At 38.2% G+C, this 23,710-nt stretch overlaps 1 protein-coding gene across 1 annotated transcript in view; it reads left to right on the top strand.

Annotated features, from left to right (window-relative positions):
* LOC126481505 (methylosome protein 50-like) overlaps nucleotides 1–2,788 on the top strand; it is a 43,634-nt gene extending 40,846 nt beyond the window's left edge. The window contains exon 7 of the mRNA XM_050105299.1: nucleotides 2,542–2,788. Within this exon, the coding sequence (XP_049961256.1) occupies nucleotides 2,542–2,710 (169 nt within the window). The 3' untranslated portion in view covers nucleotides 2,711–2,788. The remainder of the gene's footprint in view (nucleotides 1–2,541) is intronic.
* Nucleotides 2,789–23,710: the final 20,922 nt, after the last annotated feature.

The raw sequence follows: 23,710 nt of genomic DNA, 5'->3' as shown, positions 1-23,710 counted from the left end.
CTGGGTTTCCATCTGTGCTCTTGATATCCGTACAAGTGGTTCTCTTTTCTCCAAAGGTCTCTCTAATTTTCCTGTAGGTAGTATCTATCTTACCCCTAGTGATATATGCCTCTACATCCTTACATTTGTCCTCTAGCCATCCCTGCTTAGCCATTTTGCACTTCCTGTTGATCTCATTTTTGAGACATTAGTATTCCTTTCTTCCTGCTTCATTTACTGCATTTTTATATTTTCTCCTTTCATCAATTAAATTAAATATGTCTCTCTACCTACTTGATCCTCTGCTGCCTTCACTATTTCATCTCTCAAAGCTACCCATTCCTCTTCTACTGTGTTTCTTTCCCCCATTATTGTTAATTGTTCCCTAATGCTCTGCTTGAAACTCTGTACAACCTCTGGTTTAGTCAGTTTATCCAGGTCCCATCTCCTTAAATTCCCACCTTTTTGCAGTTTCTTCAGTTTTAATCTAAAGTTCATGTTAGATTGTGGTCAGATTCCACATCTGTCCCTGGAAATGTCTTACAATTTAAAACCTGGTTCCTGAATCTGTCTTGCCATTATATAATCTGTCTGAGACCTATCTCAGGCTTCTTCCATAAATACAAGCTTCTTGCATGGTTCTTGAACCAAGTGTTAGCTTTGATAGTTGACACATAAACTTGTACTACTGTGGTAGGCATGGGCTTCGTATTTCTTGGCCACAATAATGCGTTCACTATGCTGTTTGTAGTAGCTTACCCGCATTCCTACTTTTTTTATTAATTATTAAACCTACTCCTCCATTACCCCTATTTGATTTTGTATTTGTAACTCTGTATTCACCTGACCAGAAGTCTTGTTCTTCCTGCCACCAAACTTCACTAATTCCCACTGTACCTAACTTTAACCTATCCATTTCCCTTTTTAAATTTTCTAACCTACCTGCCCGATTAAGGGATCTGACATTCCTCGCTCCAATCCGTAGAATGCCAGTTTTCTTTCTCCTGGTAATGACGTCCTCCTGAGCAGTCCCCACCCGGAGATCGAAATCGGGGACTATTTTACCTCCGGAATATTTTACCCAAGAGGACGCCATCATCATTTAACCATACAGTAAAGCTGCATGCCCTCGGGAAAAATTATGGCTGTAGTTTCCCCTTGCTTTCAGCCATTCGCAGTACTAGCACAGCAAGACAATTTTGGTTAGTTCGTGAAATCTTCTCGGGTGATCAGCCGAGTAAAGGCGTCGTCTTCTCGCAACGTATCGAAGGGTTTCGTACCCATCAAGATCAACGTTGCGAGAAGACGACGCCTTTACTCGGCTGATCACCCGAGAAGATTTCACGAATGGAATACGCCGAGAAAGTCTCAAATCACAATTTTGGTTAGTGTTACAAGGCCAGGTCAGTCAATCATACAGGCTGTTGCCCCTGCAACTACTGAAAAAGACTGCTGCCCTCTTCAGGAAACACAAATTTGTCTGGCCTCCTAACAGATACCCCTCCATTGTGGTTGCACCTACAGTATGGCTATCTGTATCGCTGAGGCACGCAAGCCTCCCCACCAACGGTAAGGTCCGTGGTTCATTGGGGGGTATTATTCATGTCACTAATACACTGTATCAAAAGACAACAGAAATCTGTAAGAGGCTACCTCATTCCCAGTGGAGTGACTTGTTACTGTGCAATCAGGGGTAATTGACAAATTGAAAGTTAGTCTGTATCACCAGAAGGGAACACTCCAGCCCTTAGGTCCATGACAGTAAGGGCTTGGAAGAGAATGATTTAAATGTTCCTTTCTCCATAGTCAATATTAAGTCTAATTGACACAGTGAGGATAACATTGTAGATTATTTTGAATGACTATATGATTTACTGATCTATCAACTCCCTAGCTTCAGCTCTGCCATTAAAGTGGATGCTTCAGAGACTTCTGGAGTGAGTAGTGAAGAAAGGCTTTGCTTTTCCCAGATGAAGCTGTGTGTCTATTTTAAACACGCGTGTTGTAATTTTAATGATCCACAACTAAGTTTTAATGACACAGTTCACAATTTTAATCACTGTAAATTACATTAGTCTTGTATTTGGTGTAAGTTCACATGGCTACTCCACACCTGTAGAATCTTAAATTAAAATTACAAGGAGACACAATGAATGTCTGGTAATTACCTTTAGGAGGAGAGAATCTGTAAATTCTGGTGTTATAGATGTGTTGGAGAATTTCTTTGCATTATAGTGACACTGTTTGGCTGCCATTTATAGTTAGGCAAAAACTGAAGCTTGAGGTTCTTTTTCCAGCTCTCAGATAGCTGTGGTTGGACATGCAGATCAGTTACATATCACTGCTCCCCTTTCAACTTTGTCTCCCCTCATCCTCTTGGCCTGGCGTCTGAGTGATGTGCCTTCTGTCTTACTGCCTGTTCCATATCCCTCTTGTTGCCAGCTTTCCCCCCCCCCCCCCCCCCCCCTCTTCCTCCATAATCTAGGTTCAGTTGATTATCACACTTCTCATTTGGTCCACAAATTTTGTTTAATATATATTAAGACTTAATTTGTATTTCAGCTATTCTGATGACCGTCACAAGGACTTTGTTCGTGGTATTGCATGGCATCAAAGGGACACATCATTTTATACCTGTGGATGGGATAAGCAGGTATTTCGCCATATTCCAAGTGAAGCTTCAGCAGAAATGGAAGTAAACGAAGTTGGTGGAGATCATGCCCTTTCTTAGGAAAGCTTTTCCTCCTCGAAAATTGTTATTAATTTTGAAGAATTTTTTAAAAATAAAGGATTTCTCTCAACTGGTAAATATTTTGGTTTTAATTTCTTGTGTGTCTCTTGTAGTTGCTTAATGTATTGTCTTGGGGCCTGGTTAGTAAGGACTTAATAATTTGTCCTTTCCCACTAAACATCCTTCTGCAGTAGAAACATTAATTCATCGACACACAAATTGAAACCACCCATCACGAGAATCGAACTTAATTGCATCATGTGAAACAATCTGAAAGAGAAAAACATACTTAATGATGCAAAGAGAATGAGTAAGAAGAGAATATGTTAGTGACCTTGGCAAACAGTATGTTTCGATGACCAAGCAGTTGACAAAAAATAACAAGGAATGGACAAGGCTAAACTGATCTTCACTTATTGCTGTTACTTGAACCTATCTAAAGAAGACTAATGCTGAAAACAGTAGCAGCCAAAAGATGTCGATCATCTGTACATAACCGTGAAAGTTTGCATTACTTTTTCTTTGTTTCTTGTAATAGACAGCCACCTAGTGTAAATCATGTTACCTAAGCCTGTAATGAGAAATTGTTTATTTTACCAGCTGGACAGATGACAATGCCCAGTGTCAGAATGTTTCTGTGGTTGAAGGAACATGATTTAAACCAATTTACCTCGAAATTAGACAAATGTCATTCTGTTCAGTCCACTTGGATTTCCAGTGAACATCACCATAGGAATTACAAATAGCCACTGACAAACTCCTTGTCCAGCTAGTGAAGGTGCAAGGAATACCAAACAGCCGCCATGTCATCCTCAGCCATTCGACATTACGCAGATGGTCAGCATACCACTCTCCTGGCCATATTGTCAACTTTGCAGACCTTGATGCTGCTGCTACTACTTTTGTGGATGGACAAAGTTTTGCATTTATGTGTATCAGTGAGACAGTTGTGTTTCGCTGTAACCTATGACTGAACATATCCATGGTGTATCAGATGACGCAGCATAAACCTTAAGTTTAGTTCATCATATTGACTGGCGACTTACGGGTTAGGAACAATAGCAAAAAATGGTCAGTGAAACTGTGATGCTCATAACATTAACTGGACAGGAGAATGTAATATTGCCAAAACATGTTGATTCTTACTGATAAAACGTGTTTAGAGATTGATTTTTAACACAGAACTCTGAACTTATGCCAGTCTGGCATTAGCATTTAAATTCTTTGTTAAAATCATATATGTCTAAAGCTACAGCCATTGCAATGCAGAAAGTGAAATCATTATTCCTGATCAGTCTTGTTTAGATGACCTTTCCAATGATTAAAAATATGAAAATTAACTTTCTGAGCCAAATGTACTATTTGCATTAATATTAAAGTCAGACGTTACAAAAGGTGCAGGTCCGATTTTAATACTAAATTGATTTGATTTGATTTCATTTGCAATAGTGTGACCATCACTCAATCACTGCATCATCTGATAAATCAACAAATGAGTTATTAACACATCAGTAAACTGCAAATCATATTTTAAATCAAAGCAGATGGTGAAATGAACCAACAGTTACAGATAAGGAAGGCAAATCTATGAACACTGAAGTTACGAATGATGGTACAATGTAAACCACTGTAAGACTTGAGCATGCACAAATCAAACTTACATGATTTCTCCATGAGAAAAGACACTGTAAAGTTGGCATCACGATTATTTAAAATTATCTGATTACAATGAGTGAAACACAATGAAGCTTGATATCAGATGAGATACATTGGAGTTAGCAACGTCATTGTCCCGTAGCAAATTATCGCTTGTTCCCAAGACACACACAAAGAATTCTTCTTCGTTTATATTTCACACACCAGAATTAGTACAAATCAAAAGCTTATATTCACTGTTTTCTTTGTACATTCCACAATGTACATCTGTTGAATTTTGTTTTAAGAAGCTAGTGTTCACATTACTACATTAATGTTCAGTTGGTAGATAACTTAATGTGGGTCCAACAGTTACACACTTTGTTGATTTTACACACTTGACTATACTCATGGTTTGTTGCCAGAGGTTGAATTGATTTTGCTCAACTTTGGATCATTTTACATTATTATTATTATTATTATTATTATTACTACTACTACCACTACCACCACCACCACCACCACCATTGGGCAGTGGTGTATGGAAGACAAAGAAGAGTGACACATAGGATCTTCAACCTCTTGTAGTACTTGTTTCAACAGAACAGTTCCGTTTACTACACAATTAGTTCATGTAAAATTACATCAAAATCTTCAGATTTCCCCAAAGTACAAGAAATTGGTGACAAGGTATCATTCAAATTTTTTCAATGTTCCAATTACATGACCTGTACCATACCTCGCTTTCCAGAATGAAATTTTTCACTCTGCAGCAGTGTGTGCACTGATATGAAACTTCCTGGCAAATTAAAACTGTGTGCTAGACCTAGACTTGCCTTTCGCGGGCAAGTGCTCTACCATCTGAGCTACCCAAGCACGACTCTCAACCCATTCGCACAGCTTTAATTCCGCCAGTAGAACACTTGCCTGCAAAAGGCAAAGGTCCTGAGTTCGAGTCTCGGTCTGGCCCACAGTTTTAATCTGCCAGGGAGTTTCATAACTTGCTTTGTTGTAAAGGGACAAAAAAATGGTTGTTTGTTGGTGCATAGGTGATTTATTATTACAGCTGTTATTAATAACAGCTGCCATTGACTGAACCACATTACGTAAAACACACACACACACACACACAAATTCTTTCATTTTATACAGTGGTCATTGAAGTGCAGTCAGAAACAGTGGGAGAGATTAGTTGATTGTCAAGAATGTCAGATGATGTCACCATTAAAATATTCTGGACATCTTAACAGTGGCTGGAGTGACTGCTGATCGTCTCATCAGATATGAGACACATTTCTGTGTGATACATAACTAAGACTATCTGGACCATAATCATTATTAGTATGTGGGAACAGAGGTCACAGTTTCAAAAAATACTTGAGAAATAAATTTCATATATAACACACGTTAAATGGATCCATTGGGGAAGAAAAACCTTATCTTACTGATAGTCAGGTGACAAGAGATCTGTAATTTAATACATTGACTTTCATGTGGCTGGCAGTAGCAGCAGCAGAACCGCACACTAGTGTGGCCTCTTGCCTAACGCTGTGTGCCTTTTGGTGTAACATCCATCACTGAATGTATGGCGAACAATGTGTTAAAGCGAAACACTGTCACAATGACTTGAAGCACATTTGCTTTTATAGGTAAAGTCCCTTGGCTGTCCAATTTCATGTTGTTAACAGCTGTGTATCAGTCTGTCGTGTGTGCCATACCCTGATCCAACAGTAGTATGCGTGCCTCCTTTGAATGTAGTTCACATGAACCATTGAGATGCATGTCCGTGAATAAATGAGTACTACACCTACACATGGATTCCATTTCACAACTCATTGGTTACACATAAGGGTAAGTGACAGAAATCAGTTCTAAACATTTGTGAAACAATCTTATTTGTGGCCATGGACAATCGGTTCACCATCATTTCGAATTCAGATCATCTCGTGTGTACTGCATGCAAACAACTGTTGTTGCACAGTTATATTAACACAACACATTTTGATTCCACAAAGTTTTGCTTTTGGTCTACCCTCTCTTACTAAATATTTAGTGTCTTAAAGCAAGATTGTTGGTGTTCTTGTATGTATTGCATCTAAGAATACACACTTTAATGCACTAAGTGTACTTCCGTTAGGAACTATTTATTATTGTTATTCTCGAAGAAGACATTTTTTATTCTTTGTACTGAGACTGCTATTTTCTCCCTGGGTGACTAGTTTCAGGCTTTGTATATACAGTGTATTTGGTGTGGACAGTTCTGTTCATGTCATCACACTTAAATGTATCTGACCATCGTTATCCAGTATGAAGTGAGCCACATGACGATTATATTCTATGTACAGTGGAGAATTTTTCTCATTGGATTACTCTGTGTCACGCTGGCTTGTTTACCATAGGTGTTATCATAATTTTGACAGATGTCGATTCTCACACTCTTGATAGTGGCCATTTCTGCTCGTTTTAATGATCAGGAGAGCTGAGAGAATCAAACTAACAAGATTGGAATATTTCCTAATGGTAGCCATGCTCTCCTAGACTGTTCAGACTACTCAGGCATAGTTTCCTTATACCTTGGACCCTGAATATGTAAACATATTTACCATATTCACTCCGAAGTGAAGTCAGTCAACATTCATAGGAATGACATTTACTTTGTTATTTAAGATAGTGATCACAGCAATTGATCTGTACCTATGTTCCTTTTTTAACTGTTACTATGGCTAGGCTACAGTTAAATTTAATGCACGCATGCATTAATAACTCTGTGCATAAGCTCCTTAAAAAGCACGCTACTTTGTGTAGAAAAGAAAACAATTTCCATATTTTACCTCATCAGGCCTGTTAAACATATAGTTTCTGATTAGAAACTGCTCTTACGCCACTTATTAATATAAAACTATACACATATATACAAGACATTTACCAAGGAAGAAAAACTGCACGACATGAAAATAAAATATTGCATAAGCATATATTATGTACAGCCTTAAGTGTATGCATATTTAGCTGTCCGCAGGCATACTTAAATCCTATACTATATTTAAATCAGGTGGAAAATATTTACATGTATACACTGCAGCAAAATTTCTTAATTATCTTATATAGAGAATATCCTAAATAAATGTGTAGTTATCTTATTGGACATATTTTAATAAATCTTGATGTGGGGATGACCATTTTATTTCATGCGCTCTTGGATATGTCAGCAAATAAATCCCTAGATGTGGGATACAGACGATTTCAAATGGTCCTATAAACTTGAGTTGCCATTTCTTGTTCATTTTGTTTATAAGTGAGCACGTGATATGGTTTCTTATGAGAACTTTTTCATCCATGTGAAAGATCTTCAAACTACTTTTCCTTTGATGGGGCCCCTTATGTAAGGTTTATGAGCTTGCGTCACTTTCTCTTCCCACAAGGTAATTTCCTTGGGAAAACAAGGAAGAGGGGTCTCTCCACTCATTCCTTTTCTTAACCCTACTTCAGCAGGTGTATATTTTGTAGATGAATGTGGCAGATTGTTTACCGCTTCTTCAAAAGGCGCTCAGTTCTCAACCCAGTGTGCCTGCTTATTAGCACAGTAAGTGCAAATGAAGCTGTTTAGCTCCCTAAAAGTACATCCAACAGGGTTCACCTCATGATGAAATTTTGATATCAGTGTGCTGGATGTGCTTATTGTAAAGGAATGTTTTTCAGCGTTTACTAGTGATATTTGATGCATTATCTGACATGGACACTGGCTTGCCAACCCTGGGGAAGTAATAATAGATCACCCACTTAATGATAGGGGCACTCACGGCAGTTTTAATTGCATAGTGTTTGATATACAAAGTGAAGAAAAATGCAGGAAATATACATCCTACATTAATTTATGTACATCTCATGTACAGGATTGATTCTCCTTACTTGGAGAAGGTTGTAGTCATCGTTCATTGACACACAGTGAAAATAAAATATTGCGTAAGCATTTATTACGTACATGTTTTTGTTAAGGGCTACAGTAGAGTTCTGTAGTGCAAAGCCATTAGTCATTTGTTTTAAAAGCTAGTGACCACTTGTTGGCATTAATCAACCAGTCGGGCAGCAGCCAGCCGAAACAGGGAAGTAACTGATTTTGTGACTTTTACGAATTCCTAACTGTGAGAAAATTGTATAATTTCATCTGTGTGCTCAGCTAGTTTAGTTTCTCGAGTTTCTGCATTTAAATTAATTCTCATCTTAGTGCTTTGGTAGTTAAGTTTATGAATCTCTGGGATATTAGACACAGTTCTTGCATCTTCATCAGGGTCTCCTGTAGAGTTCTGCAGCACATGTCGATAGTCTGTTTGTCTTAGTAGTTTTCCTTGGTCTTTAGTATGGGTAGGGTCTGTGACTGTTGTGTGTGGATCAGTCGAGTTGGTGATACTTTGCTCTCAGATCCATGCTGTGATGGCTTCGGTTACACAGCTTGAAGCTACAGTGGATGGGGCATCACTATTGTTAGGCGGATTATGTGGCCCCTTAGGGACATGGCTGCAAAGAAGGGGAAGAAAGCTAATGTTTATTCTGCGTTCATAGCGAGTGGAGTTATTCCAAATGTGGAATGGGTCCTTCCGGATGCCATGAGGAGCACAAGGTGCAGCCAACTGCAGGTGGTGACTCACGTTGATACCAATGATGTGTGTTGCTTTGGATCGGAAGAGAGGCTGTCAGTCTTGCTTGCGATATGAAAGCACAGCTCACCATTTGCAGCATAGTCGTCAGGACCGATTGCAGATCTCCGGCCGAGTGGAGCATCAGAATAAGAGGCTCAGACGGTTCTGCGATGGTGTAGGCTGTAGATTCCTCTACTTGTGCCATGGGGTGGTTGGATTTCGGGTTCTGCTAAATAGGTCAGGAGTCCACTACACACAGGAGGTGGCTACATGGATAGCAGGGGCTATGCAGAATGAATTGGACAGTTTTTTAGGTGAGAGGGTCTTGGGAAAACACACAAAGGACTTCAGTGCAGGCCAAACACAGGAAGGATGTAGATACAGGAACCATTGGTATATAATAGATGTAAATTGTTGTAGCTGTGTTGGGAAAGTACCAGTGTTCCATGCACTAATAGAAAGCATCGATGCTCAAATCGTTATAGGCACTGAAAGCTGTCTAAATCCGGGGATAAGTTCAGCCAAAAATTTTGTGAAGAACCTAACTGTGTTCAGAAAGGATAGGTTAAACACAGTTGGCTGTGGCATGTTTTTTGCTGTTAGAAGTAGTTTACCTTGTTGCTAAATTGAAGTTGATACTTCCTGTGAGTTAATATGGGCAGAGGTCATTCTTGGCAACCGGAATAACATAATAATTGGATTATTTTACCGACCTCCCAGTTCAGATGATAAAATTGCTGATGGGTTTAAAGTAAACTTGAGTTTAATTTCAATCGTGTACCTGACTCACAAATTACAGGTGGTGGTGACTTTAATTTACCTTCGATATTTTGGTGAAAATACATGCTTAAATCCAGAGGTACACATAAAACATCATCCGAAATTGTGCTAAAGGCATTCTATGAAAATTATTTCGAGCAGTTAGTTCATGGGCCACATGAATAGTAAATAGTTGTGAAAACACACTTGACCTCTTAGCAGCCAATAATCCTGAGCTAATAACAAGTATGAAAACAGATGCAGGGATTAGTGAACACAGGGTTGTCGTTGTGAGATTGAATTTTGTAACCTCCAAATCCTCCAAAAATAAACAAAAAATATATCTATTCAAAAAAGCAGATAAAAATTCACCCTGACACCTTCCTAAGCGACAATCTCCACTCCTTCCAAATTAACGATGTAAGTGTAGTTCAGATATGGCACGAGTTAAAAAAAATTGTATCAGCAGCAATTGAGAGATTCATACCAAATAAATTAACAAATGACGGAGGGCTGATCTTCCTTGGTACACAAAACGGGTCAGAACAGTGTTGCAGAAACGACGAAAAAAATCATGCCGATTTTAAACGGATGCTACATCTCCAAGATTGGTGATCTTTTACAGAAGCTCGAAAATTGGTGCAGGCTTCAATGCGAGGTGCTTACGGTAGTATCCACTATGAAACTTTGTCTTGAAATCTTATTAAATAATTTTTCTACACAACAAAGCGTAATATTGATTCAAAATTTCGTGTTTTTAAAAATGAACAAAAGTTAAAAATTTGACGGTATTAAGAATGACTTAACCAGCTTGTGGTCTTGTGGTAGCGTTCTCGCTTCCCGCGCATGGTGTCCCAGGTTCGATTCCCGGTGGGGTCAGGGATTTTTCCTGCCTCGTGATGACTGGGTGTTGTGTTGTCGTCGTCGTCATCATCATCATCATCATCATCATCATCATCATCATCATCATCCTTCCATCCATCCATCCCCATCACGGTTGGAGGAAGTCAATGGCAAACCACCTCCACTAGGACCTTGCCTAGTTCAGCGGCGCGGGTCTCCCGCCTCATCCCCTATGCTCCTCGGAGTATGGGTCATCATCATCATCATCATCATCATCATCATCATCATCAAGAATGACTTATAAGAGGTTTGATAATGTAAGTCAAAATCTACGCACTGACCTTCCCAATGATTTAACATGCAAACTTGGGGAAGAAGTGGAATTATTCACTGATTTGTTTCATGAGATAACAACCTACATAAGTCATTTATAGATGAGGCACAACAGGAAATGACAGGTAAACTCGGATGCAAGAGGCTCAGTTCGAAATTTGCAAAAATGTAGAAACGAAGATGGATACTATTAATGAGTTGCAGTCTTTATGCAAAGATCTGCCAGTAGTAGTACAGTAGCTGTCAGTAAAATTAATTTATATTTAGGCACTAAGTTCATAAAAAATGCACAAGAAAAATCGAAAAAGGGGTAAAAAATTTAAAGGACAAAGCTGAAGCGGAAATGCTAGTTAAAGGTACAACCATCACACAGAAGGTCGTACAAGAGCATAAGACCTATGTCAAAGCAGTTGAAGAGGTAGTAAAGGAAAGGGATTGTTAAAATTCAGCTATGCTTATAGGCTGTGGAAGAGCAATCTAATGTTGCAGTTGTCACAAGAGACACGCCAGTAGCAACCAATCGGGTGCATCCAGGTGGAATAGAGCAGTAATATCAGCCATTTGCTACCAGCCTCTCAGACAGAGAAGAAAGGAATTAATTACAAAATGCAACACGTACTGCCAATGTCAGAACCAGTTGCACAAACATATCCAAAGTATAATCATGTACCGTAATTTGAACAATGCCATGGCAGCAACAGACAATACTGCATTTGTGCCTATTAGCAGATGAGGGACTACATCATAGACAGTTTCCGATTGTTTAAAGACAGGGTAAGAGAACTAACCCCGTAGTGTTCATCAGAGCTTTTCGTAATGTGTTACATTGCAACTAGACAGAAGCACAGAAGATCCGGTTCATTGTGGGGTACACAACAGGCAATATTTTGCTGTGGGCCATCCTATGAGCAATTTGAACAGACTTTCTTGGACAAATATTGACCCACAGCAGTCCAAGACAAGCTACATCTAGAGGTTTTCAACCCATCGCCATTCTGTAAACATGGGGGACTGAGGAAGTATTTCAAAAAATGCTTAAACGAAACAACGTATTGGACAAACCCAGTTTCCCATGCGGAAATAGTGAAAATATTGAAAAGTCACCTGCCCATCCACTTTGAGAAAAAGCTGACTATAGCACCTGAAGATGATATAGAATATTTCTTATCCTTATTCAACTGGATTGACCTGATATATAAAGAGGGGCCGCTGCAACTACAGAACATTAATACACAGTGTGTGCCTCCGCAAAATAGTCAATGGCAGAATGGCAATGGCAGCAGCAAACAGCCCGGTTGGCACCCATATGCCTTGTGTAACAACAGTAATAGAAGAAATAATTATGGCCAACAAGATTGCAAAGCAACCCCCCCGCCCCAGGTGGCAATACAGTAATTGGCAGGAACTGACTGCAGATAGACCATCTGGCAGTCATCCACATGGTAATTATCAACGGAATAACAATTATATATCCAGTAGGTGTCAAGGCACTAAGTGAATTTTATTCTAGAGCAATGCAGGACACAGACTGGTGAGATCAAAGCCATAACGTGCAGGTAGTTGAAGTTATTCACAATGAAGAGGCTAATTCCCCTATCAATCAGAAAACTCGAACAGGTCACGATAAGTCCCCATTCACATAACGACATGCAGTTTATTCCAAATCGACTTGTTCAGATATGACCAAGGGGTAGATATGAAAGAAGAACTGTGTTGGTAAGATCTAAATAACTTAGACAAGGATAATGAGTCAGTGCAAGCCGTAGTTAATGCCCAGATGTGTGATATAGATGTTGTTTGCCAGGGGTGCATTGACAAATGTAATATCACAAGTGCTCTTTAAAGAGCTGCAAAGATGATGTTATATACCAATGTTTCTGGTGCAGAATTGTCATATTCTGACTGCTGTGGGGAGCATGTCAAAAGGAGTTACACTTCAGGCATTAATACCCATTACTCAGCAATTTTTCTCTTAAGTGTATTTTTCTGGTAGTGGAAAGACTTGCAGTAAACTGTTTTATTGGAATGGATACCTTTACACAATACAAGTACAGATTGACACAGGGCAAGGAAAATGTTTCTTTACATTCACTGACCAGAGATTATCAGTAAATTTAATGAAAACCAGCACAGCTGAAAATACACTCAAAACTGAGTACTGATATCAGAGTGTAATTGCCATACCCAAAGCATACTGGTTGTTGGTATAAAAAAAGGGTGAGAAGCTGGTCTGAAGAAGACATGAATGAGAGGTGGTCCAAATTAAGGTAAGTTAATCTGCTTGTTGGTCAGAGGATCAGAAGGAGGAGTTAAAAGGAGTATTTGCAAGTATTTAGAAGGCCCTGGGGCTAAATAAGGGTTACAAGCATAAAATGGACATTTACCCTCATGAGATATTCTGATTTTCTTCATATCCATTTCCTTAAACAAGAAGAGAAGCTGTGAGGAAAGAAATTGAAGTGATGATAAATTGGAAGATCATACAACCCTCCTATTCCTCATATTGTAGCCATATTTTAGCTGTCACCAAGCCCAATGGCAGTGTCAGGCTTGTGCTTGACACCCGAAGTATAAACAAAATCATTGTTCCCATCAGGACATGCCCTAATGACTTTGGAGAATAGTTGCTGAAACTTCACAGTGGTAAATTCCTCACTATGACTGATTTAAAAGTGCTCGCAGCTAATTTAATGGTGTCAGTGTCTCGAAACAACAAGGTTAAATTCCTGTGTCATATTATCTTGCCACAGAGTATACTACCTGATCCTGTAAAACTGATGGGAACAAACATTTTCCACTGGCACAATAAAAAACAACTCAAGGCACATATGGGTTTGGTTTCTTTTTTAGGAAATTCATTCCAGATCAGTTACTGAATAGTGACACATTGCTGAATCTTTTAAGGAAAAAAATTCATGGGTATGGACCAATCGATGTCAAGCAAACTTTGACAAAATAAAAGAAGTGTTACTATGTGCAAACGTACTACTCCACCCTGACATGTCACAGGATTTTTGGTTGAGTACAGAGGCATCTTCACTGGGACTAGGAGCTTGCTTATGTGAAGATGATGGGATACCGTCACCTAAGATAATCAGTTTTGCTATTTAAACAATTTCTGAAGCCGAGTGGTCATATTCTGTGACAGAGCTCGAGGCTCTCAGGATTACACGGGCATTTAAGAAATTTGAGTACTACTTATGGACAAGCACACCAAAGTGTACTGTGACCATCAAGCACTTTCTTTTCTGTTGATGCGCAAATTATTACAAAGAACAGTGCATGTACTTACAGGCATCCAGTTTTGAAATCGTTTACGTCTAGGGTAAACAAAACATGATTGCAGATGCCTTGTCAAGGGTCATTGAATTCACAGAACAGAACTCTGAAATTAGGGTTTTGCTTATGCAGGATAAGACACAACCACCATATTATGTAAAGGTGTGTAAGAGCCTGGAGCAGTTGCAAAATGGAGACCTGCGATGGAGGAAGGTGAGGTCGAAATAGTCTCAAAACGACGATGAGAATTTGAGGAAATTCCATACTATACATAGCAATGTTATGAAGAGGATAGTTTCTACTCACTATACAGCAGATATACTGAGTCATAGATACTTTATAAATACCTAGTATGTACAATATAAATATACTGTATATAAGGGAGTCCTGTTTCATTGATGTATGCCAAATCAAGAACAGTGGTGTGTATGTTTACTGGAGAGTTATGTAGATGATTTCATTTTTTAGGCTCAAGATGTATGGGGTCACTACGGGGTTTCCAAATGCACCAACAAGATAAATACATACAACTATTTTCTCAACTTCCAGAGAAGGGTTCCCCAAGTAATTTGAAAGTGCATTTCTTGCCAAAATATGAAGCACTCAGACAAGTCCAAGCTGATTGAACTTACATCCTACAGCGCCCATAGAATCTTTGTTGATGTTTGTTTGATGATTTCACAAAATATGTTTAGTAGTATGCAGGGCGGTCTGTGACTGCAGTTTCTGTTAGGGGTTACATAAGATTATCTGCTTGAGTCAGGAGGCCCCAGATATTGTGGACGGACACTGCATCATACTTCATAGGCAGCAGATGGAAGGAATTTACTAACACAAGCAAGGCAAGCCCAACAGAAAGGATATTCAAAGAATTTAATTGGTTTATATGCAGCTATACATCCCAGAAGCACACGAAATGGGTTGAGTTTGTCTCGCCATTTCAACAAATCATGAACAAGTTACCGCACACTCAGTGGTTTTAACCCTATTGAATTGATGTTTGAAAGGCGAGGAGTCGATAAGTGGGAAAGTCTATTGCCCAATATACCCAGGGGATAGATGTCAGTTGAAGAAAAAGTCGTATGACAAAAGATTAAAGTCAAGTAGGACAAGAGGTATTACCATGAATGTACACTAAATGGCAGCTTTCGTACAGTGGGCCATTTGTGGTTACTAAAATCCCACATCCAGGTGCCTATAGATTATCCTACCCTAATAGTGGAATGGACAAGGGACTTTATCTGTACAAGGATCTATGAGAACTTGTACACTACAAAAATTGGACAAAGGTCAAATCTCACTCGAAGTAATGTACATGAACGAATGAAATATTTCAATATAACATGTATGTGACAATTGTTTGCTTAGTTTTAAGAGAAAATGTTCATTCTTTTTTTATTTGTGAGTTTTTAATGAGAAGCAAGATAAGTTATAGTAATTTAAGATTCTGTTTAATGTCAAAAGGCGACATGAGGTCTGAAAATTGAACACAATCGCAATGGTGCTGATTCAGTCTACAATACGCACATTTCCCAAATACAGTATGATAATGCACTCAAGATGTAAACACATGAAGTAGCATTACAAGAAGGAGATGACACACAGGTGTAGTAGGAGCTCATACACAGGTCAGCAACCTGCATATGCGTAGAAATAGTTCAGTCCAACTTGCTGTTTAGCACACCGTCTGCAATGCAAACTTGGCATCTAGCCACCAAATAAGCTATATTCCAGAGGTTTTAATATAAGTTAATTACTATTAAAGTGAAGGAATCTAGACCATAAGGATAAAACAAAAACTGTAAGCAGGTTTAAAATAAGATTTGCAGAGGAAGAAAAAATGACTAATTTACAGAAACCTATCTGCGCACTACTTCACTATTTCCAGTGTATACAAATTTACACAGTAGTTATATACATAATGAATAAAACACAGAGGAAAGTATCTATGTAGAATGAAAGAAAGCATAATTGTAGCGGTATGTCACATTCTGGGCAAAATACAAAAGATTATGATGATGTGCCTGTCGACAACAACACTTACCAATTGTAGGTGTAATCGTAGTACGAATATGGAAGGACTGAAAAAGAAAGATTGGTTTTGAGAATTAAAAAGGAATTGATAAATTTACACATCCACGTACTTGAGGTAAAAAGTATGTGCATGAGGAGAAAAATACAATAGTTAGCCTTGAAGCAACTACATTCTTAGTTTATAAGTTATTATAAAGTTTTTTTGTAGGTAATGGTGCAAGGACATGCCCTGATAAAAGCAGGAAGGAGAATTTGCGTAGCTGGTATAAAAGAAAACTAGCCACACTGCAATATGAGTCATTATCTATATATAAATTTGTGTATGAATGTGACAAAGCGAATGAATGTGTGTATATGAATAAATTACAATACATAGAATGTTGTTAATGTTAAGTGAAGTTTAGGTCTAGTACTACCTAGGCAAAAACGGGTCAGATCACATAGCAGGAAGAGAAGCTACGGGTATGAGGGCCAAATAGGAGTATTCATGGTGCGCTTACATGGGCTCATGGCTTACCTGAATGATCTTCTACAATATTTTCACGGCACAACCTTCGTAGTAACATATTTAAGTATATTACATACACGAGAGTGGCATCCTGCAGACATAGATATAAGTTAGGTACACTGAATTACCCTCACTACAAGTACTTTCAATCAGGTAATATTCATAACTTACATGACAGTGCACTGTCAGAATTCTACAATTAGTTCAGCAAACACTAAGTACGTAGTTTCACAAACAAACAAACAAAGAAGTGTGCACAAAGAGTTTACTCAGTTACAGTATTCTGAGGTGTGTAGACGACGTATTTCAGTAGCAGAAGGGGTGGGGGGAAGAAAAAAAAGTGTCTTTCCATTCCCTGTTACCATTCCTTGTAGCTCAGTTGACACATTTCAAGTAGACTTGAGAGAGGCAGGGCTAAGCTTGTGTTGGTTAATGCATAGTGGAGATTTCTACTCTTTTGTTAGCAGTCTGGATTTACAGATGCATCATTCAGACAAAATGTGAGGACAGTGGTTTATGCATATCATCAAAATGTATATATGTATATTGTCCTTTCAACCTTGAAAAAAAAAAAAAAAAAACACATTTTAATTGTTATCCTATGTAAGGTAATACAGTTGCATGAGCTCAAAGATTAAGAGAGTTGTCTGTTTATGACAAATCTGCAAGAGACAAACAGCTTTGAATGGTCTGAGAAAATGTCAAGTACTGTGTATTTAAAATATCATAAGATGTTGTTACATGTGTTCTAAATGCAAAAATAAAATCCTAAAGGACATACATTAGTATTGAAATGTTGTTTTCTGCACAAGTTGTAAATGTTATAATGAATCTAGGTGTGAATATGTATGAATTGTACCATATATGTACCCAATGTGTCAGCAACATATATATAGTTTTATGTGTGAAATTATATATGTATTGAAAACAGACGTCAAGAGGAACTACTCAATTACTAAACACTCGGTGTGTTCAGTACAAAGGTTGCATTTATGTGTGTTATAGTGAGTGAAGGTGCGGGTGCTTACAATGAGCCAAACATTTTTGGTTCGTTTTTAGCAGCAATGGACCTCTGGCTCTGCTACAAGGGACAGCGTAAAGTGAACATGTTTAAGGACGTAACTGAAATTTGGTGAGTTTTGACACGGTGCTGAATATACGGGGTGTCCTTGGACACTGAAATGCGTGACATGTGATGTGGTTCAAGAGTAACAGCTCAGAAATGACGGGCCTTTGTGTTGCAGCATGGAAAACTCGCAACCACACACTCGCCTATACACACTATTCTATGGAGCAGCTCTGTGGACATTTTGATGACATGAAATTCATAATTATCTAGAAATTGTGAAAACAAACCGTATCGCCCAGCCATGTTGTACCAACGGACTTATGAGGTGTGTGCAAACAAACATTGCTTAACGTGTATGAGTGTAGCCCTGCTAGAAACATTTTGCGGTTACTCTGCAATAATGGGAGAGGTGGCATATCTAGGATATACATTAAAATAAAACTGCCCTTCAATAAAGTATTTTAACGCCAGTCAGGCCAAAGGTACAATATAAGTCATAACTGAAAATTAATTTTAACATGTCGTTCAGTAATCGTGGACCATGACAGTATACAGTGGGGGGACAATTGTATTAGAACTTACGGGTATATGGTTGTCCCCCTCCCCCCTCCCCCACTTTACAGCAAAGATTAATATGCAGTATGCCCGCAGCAATCAAGTCTGCGAAGCTAGCAAGAATAGATGAAAAACATTAATTTTCTTATGTTTGTAAAAACTCCTGTCGGATGTTTCATTGATCTTGTACTGTCTGTCTTTTCCCGTACATGATAGATAGAGGATGTGGGTTTCTGTTTAGTTCACTAATAATGTGCAATATAATAATTGTTATAGTATGAAGTCAACTTCACTTACGAGTTACTTATTTCACGTATCTGCCTGCCTGCATTACCAGTACCTGTAATACTTCAGAGAAGCAAGACATTTAAGCAGAGCAAGCTGGACTCGTCAAAGAAGAGGAGGCGGTAAATAATTTGATGGCTTAATAAACTGTCATCTAATAATCCAATGTTATACATTCCAGATTTTTCGTGTATACAAAAAATCATAAGCCTTACTGGCTGGAAGTGTACGTCACTGTGCGTAAATTAGCTGACATACATGCTCTTGAGCAAATTCACGCAGTGCCAGTAAATTTCCATCGTAATTATTATTCCTAAAATTATTAATTAAGCCCTAGAACAGAAAACCTTTGAGTTGGTACCATAGAGATAATGATTACATTTTATAAGAGCTGTAAAAATTCAAATCTGTAAAATGTTTTGTGGAAATATTGTGACATTGTTTTTTGTTATTGTGTTAGTAAAAAGTGACTATTTTCTTAACTGAAAGAAGGTGAGGAAAATAAAAGGGTACATTTATGTTTTATGCCAATACTCGCACAGAGCATGGCCACAGACTTAAAGAGGCTCATGACTGGCTACAAGTCTTGCAACAAATGAAGTATGTAAGCACTAAGTTAGAGGCACTTAAGGAAGAATTGACTAATACAGTAGAAACTAAGCTAACAGATTCAGAAAACACTTTGATAAAGTTACCTAAGGAATTGAAAGGTGAAATAGATTAACAATGTGAATTAGTGTGAGGGGAAGTCAATAAGTGTTTCAAGAATTAAATGGCAATATTAACAATGTAGGTCAAAAAGCTGTAAAAGAATTCAAACAGGTTGAGGATCAAATCTCAGACACAAAGGAACATGTTACAGCATTAAAAAAACGCAAAGAATTCATGAAAATAATTAGAACACCTAAGGCTTTATCTAATTTGCAGAAGCGAATATAGGAATTTTTAAATAATGCAGTACAGGAGAAAGTAGAATTAACTAATACTAGGTCTCATTCTAAGGAGGATGTTGCAGAACAACAAAAGGAATTAGGACAGTTGTGTAGGACTTACTGTTCTATTAAACATACTACATGGGCGCAACTAGTTCCAGAATTTCAGGTAATCCTAAATGAACTACCACATTTGTCAACAGGATAAGCTGTGGTACAGACTATGAATAAAACATTTGTAGGAGAACCCTTGTTGTGGCCATTATTTCCAGAGATTCCCTAACAAAATTGCAAGAGAGGCTGCAAGAGAATCTGCATTTTAAAATGGACGATCTGGTATTAGTGCATGATTTTCGTCATAGCTCAAACTTACAGAAGGATGCAAATAAATTTCTCCCCCATTACAGGGGACCATTCAAAGTGTAAGACATACCACATCTGAAAGCAGTATACTTGGTAGACCCTGACACAGGATAAAATAAAGGATTGTACAATATAGATACACTTAAAAGCTTAAAGTCCCCAGGAGACTTCACATCCTTTGGGAATTTGGTGGACCGATGACCATTGGCTGTCTGTTAAATTGTTTCCATATTTCTGTTTTTAGTTTTGACTGAGACTCTCCTGTGATCTTTTAATCAAGTAATAATGTCTACTATCATTTCTTCCATAAAAATAACTACAAGGAAACAAAAGGGGACTGAGCTCGACTTGACAACAGCTAGGTAAGTCCCTACGTCTACAACAGCTGGACGCATCGTGCCTAGTGCTTGTTTTGTGGCTATTGAACTGCTATGTTAAGATAATAGATGGTCAATTAGTCTGTAAGCTTCAGAGTACCATAGATTAAATTTATCATGAATGTGTGATAGTTAATATTTCCATGTCATTTATTTAATTGTGTGTTGCCAAACACATGTGGTACACAAAAAACTAAGAATGAGAATGATTTTAATTTTATTCACATATGATAGTGTTAAGAGTTGGAGGAATATATAGTTCTATGAAATGTATAGAAAAGTGAAATACCAATGACAACATGCTTTCAATAAACTGTGAATATAGTAAAGAGGGTATCTAAGAATTACGAGTAAAATGTTATTGGTTTTATAGAGATAATGAGTTATCACATCTATAGAGTACTGACATATGAACAGGCCATCTTTAATGATTATATTGACAGTTTGGTGATGACTGATGTGAAAATAACTCCCTTTATATTGCATTTCATAGTAGTTTGTTAGGGTCAATCTCCGGGTTTTCTGCAATGGTGAAACCATGCAAAGCCATCCTGAAGAAAATGCCAAACACCTTCTTTCTCTGGCCCCATGTAACTTAGCAGATAGGGTCCTTGGGGTGTGAGGTGGTAAGGGAATCTATCTGCTACGGGGAGCTGTCTTCTTTTCTTCTTCGATTCTAACATACCTGTCTCTTTGTTTCCTTTCCCTACTTCTCTCTCAGGAGTACCAAATCTATCCTCCCTCTGTCCCCACACAAAGTTCCTATTGCAGGATCTCTTATCTTTACAATAAACATAATTGAAGTTACAACCTAAAACAGCATGATTGTATTGGTATTTCATGTATGATGATGACAATAGACTAACAGAATTTTACAGAGTGTCGATTACATGACACATGTTAGTCATACCACATGTTGTAGGAGAGGAGAGCTCATGGAGGATGAAGAAGACTAGGGAAATTGATGGCATGCTAACATGCATGTCAGAACAAAAGATAGAGCACTAAAGGGTCAACAAGTTAACGAGGTGTGCTAACTTATTTTCAACACATAAATATGTATGCAGGATATTAGTTAGAATATCAGTTATGTTCCTGATGAAGGATTTATTTAGAACAGGAGATGAGATGCTTATGTTCTCCTAGTATACTAAAAAGAAGTACATTGAATATACTCAAATAATCAAGTGTTGTCTAAATCTAGTATATGTAAGAGAGTGAAAGAAAAGAAAGTATGTATCAATAAGCAGAAGCAGAATACTTAAGGGTCAGAAATATATATATGTGATGTTGTTATATGCATTATAAACAAGAGTACCAAGTAAAAAAGAAGAGTTAGAGAGTAATCAGGTAAAGTTGTGTAAAATTAGTATGGAGAAACTTCTCATTTAAAGTGAGTAAAGATTGTAGAAAAGGGCTAGTAGCTGTGTTTGCTGATGACGTTAAAATTGGGTGTACCAAAAAAAAAATTGCAAAATAAGTGTAGTAGAAGAAAAGGATAGGCGGATCCTTAGGACAAATGGCTTGCGCTTTGATTAGGTGAATTCATGGAAGGAATGACCTGTACTGCTGTAGCCAGTAGGAGAGGTGTAAGGATAGGTGAACCCAGGGAGGGGATGGTCTATACCTTGGTCACGTGAATCCATTGGGAGAATGATATGTACCATATTTTTTGTGCATGAAGGTAAAAAGAGGGATACCCCATCTATAATGGTATAGAGCTTTGACACAATGCCTATCCTTAGAAAGAATGTACGTACAGTTACTACAGTAATACGAAGTTGTATAGTGAGTAAGTTTTCTCCTAATTAGCTATAAAAATGAAGAGACTTGTTTTACAGCCGAGATGAAGGATGGTGTTGAATAAACTTATCAGATAGCCAAGGTGAAGGATAGTTTGGAGCAGAGATGTTTCATGCAAGTGAACGTTTACTGAGGTTTGAATCTAGTGATTGTGTAGTAGGCATATATCCAGCAGGCAACTCCTCAGATAACAACAACATAAAAAAGTGTTGAGAGTATATTTAAACTCACACAGACACATATGCATACACATACCTATTTTAAATAAAATAAGACTGTAATTTTCATGTAATGGATAAGTGAAAAGAAATCTAAATGGTGTACTAGCAGTAGCTAATAGCATAAATACAGAAAACACAAGAAAGTTTTAGCAATTCTTTTCTTAATTTAAATCTTGTCAAGAAGATTCATATACATATTAAAATGACATATCTATCTTTTTAGAAAGACTGGTTTGGTTTTGTTTAGCTTTCGGACACATGAAACAACTGGGGCCATACACGCCCAAGTCAAAACCATAGAACATGAAACAGAGAGGAGTTAAACGACTGTACGTCAGTCCTAATGGACATAGTAGGAGACAGCTAAAAACTGGCCGGTGGAAAAAGGGCCAAAAAAAACACCATACAGAAATGGAGGTCCAAAACTAAAAATTAAATTGCATTCACCATATTGCTTCGGTAGATAAAAAGTAAAACATGGTCAACAGCCCACGTGTCATTTGCTAAAACGGGTGATAAATCAGAAGACAAACCCAAGTTGAAACATAAATTGTTAAAAAAAGGGCATTCCAGCAGGAAGTGGTGGACAGTTAAAATTTGTGTACAAAGTGGTGTGGTAGCGCAACTTAGCAAATGACTATGGCTAAAAAGGCAATGCCCAATATGCAGCCGAGTCAAAATAATCTCCTCTCGGCAGGAGGGCCGAGAAGAGGTCATCCAAGGTGCTGGGAGAGGCTTAATAAGCCGAAGCTTATTCCACCAAAGGGACATCACCTCCTGACAGATGGCAACACAGAGATCATCAGAGGGATTATAGGTACTCGCGGACTGAGGTATGAGAACGGAGGCCTAGGCAGCAGCCTCATTTCCTGGCAGACCGACGACCAGGGACCCACAGAAACATGACACTGGCTCCACAAAGACTGAGCAAGTGACAGCTTTCCTTGACCTGCTGCACTAAGGGATGAGGAGTGTGCAGCGCACATAGACGTTGAAGGGCACTGAGTGGGTGCGAGCAGAGGACAAAATTGGAATGGCGATAGCAAAGAGGACGACACTCAGGACAGAACCCTGAGGCACACCATTCTCCTTGATAAAGATATCCAACAAGGCAGAACCCACATGCCTACCGTATTCTGATGCACTATGCTACACTGTAAAGTTTCTTTCAGGGCATCTGTGTGGATTATTTGTGGTAACAGCATATTCTCATAAGAAATGGCTTCAGTATTTTAAGTTGCAATCATCGTAACTTTTTGTTGGTCAGAAATTGTGTAGTAACTGTATTCAAAATTCAGTAGTGATCAAATTTTCAGTTTAAGTAACATGTTCCTGTGCACTTGAAAACTTTTGAATGCTCAAAATTA

The sequence above is a fragment of the Schistocerca serialis genome, chromosome 5 (genome assembly GCF_023864345.2).
Source record: "Schistocerca serialis cubense isolate TAMUIC-IGC-003099 chromosome 5, iqSchSeri2.2, whole genome shotgun sequence".
In the NCBI taxonomy this organism is placed as follows: Eukaryota; Metazoa; Arthropoda; class Insecta; order Orthoptera; family Acrididae; genus Schistocerca; species Schistocerca serialis.
The sequence above is the reverse complement of the archived record's forward strand: the minus strand, read 5'-3'. Positions and strand labels throughout refer to the sequence as shown.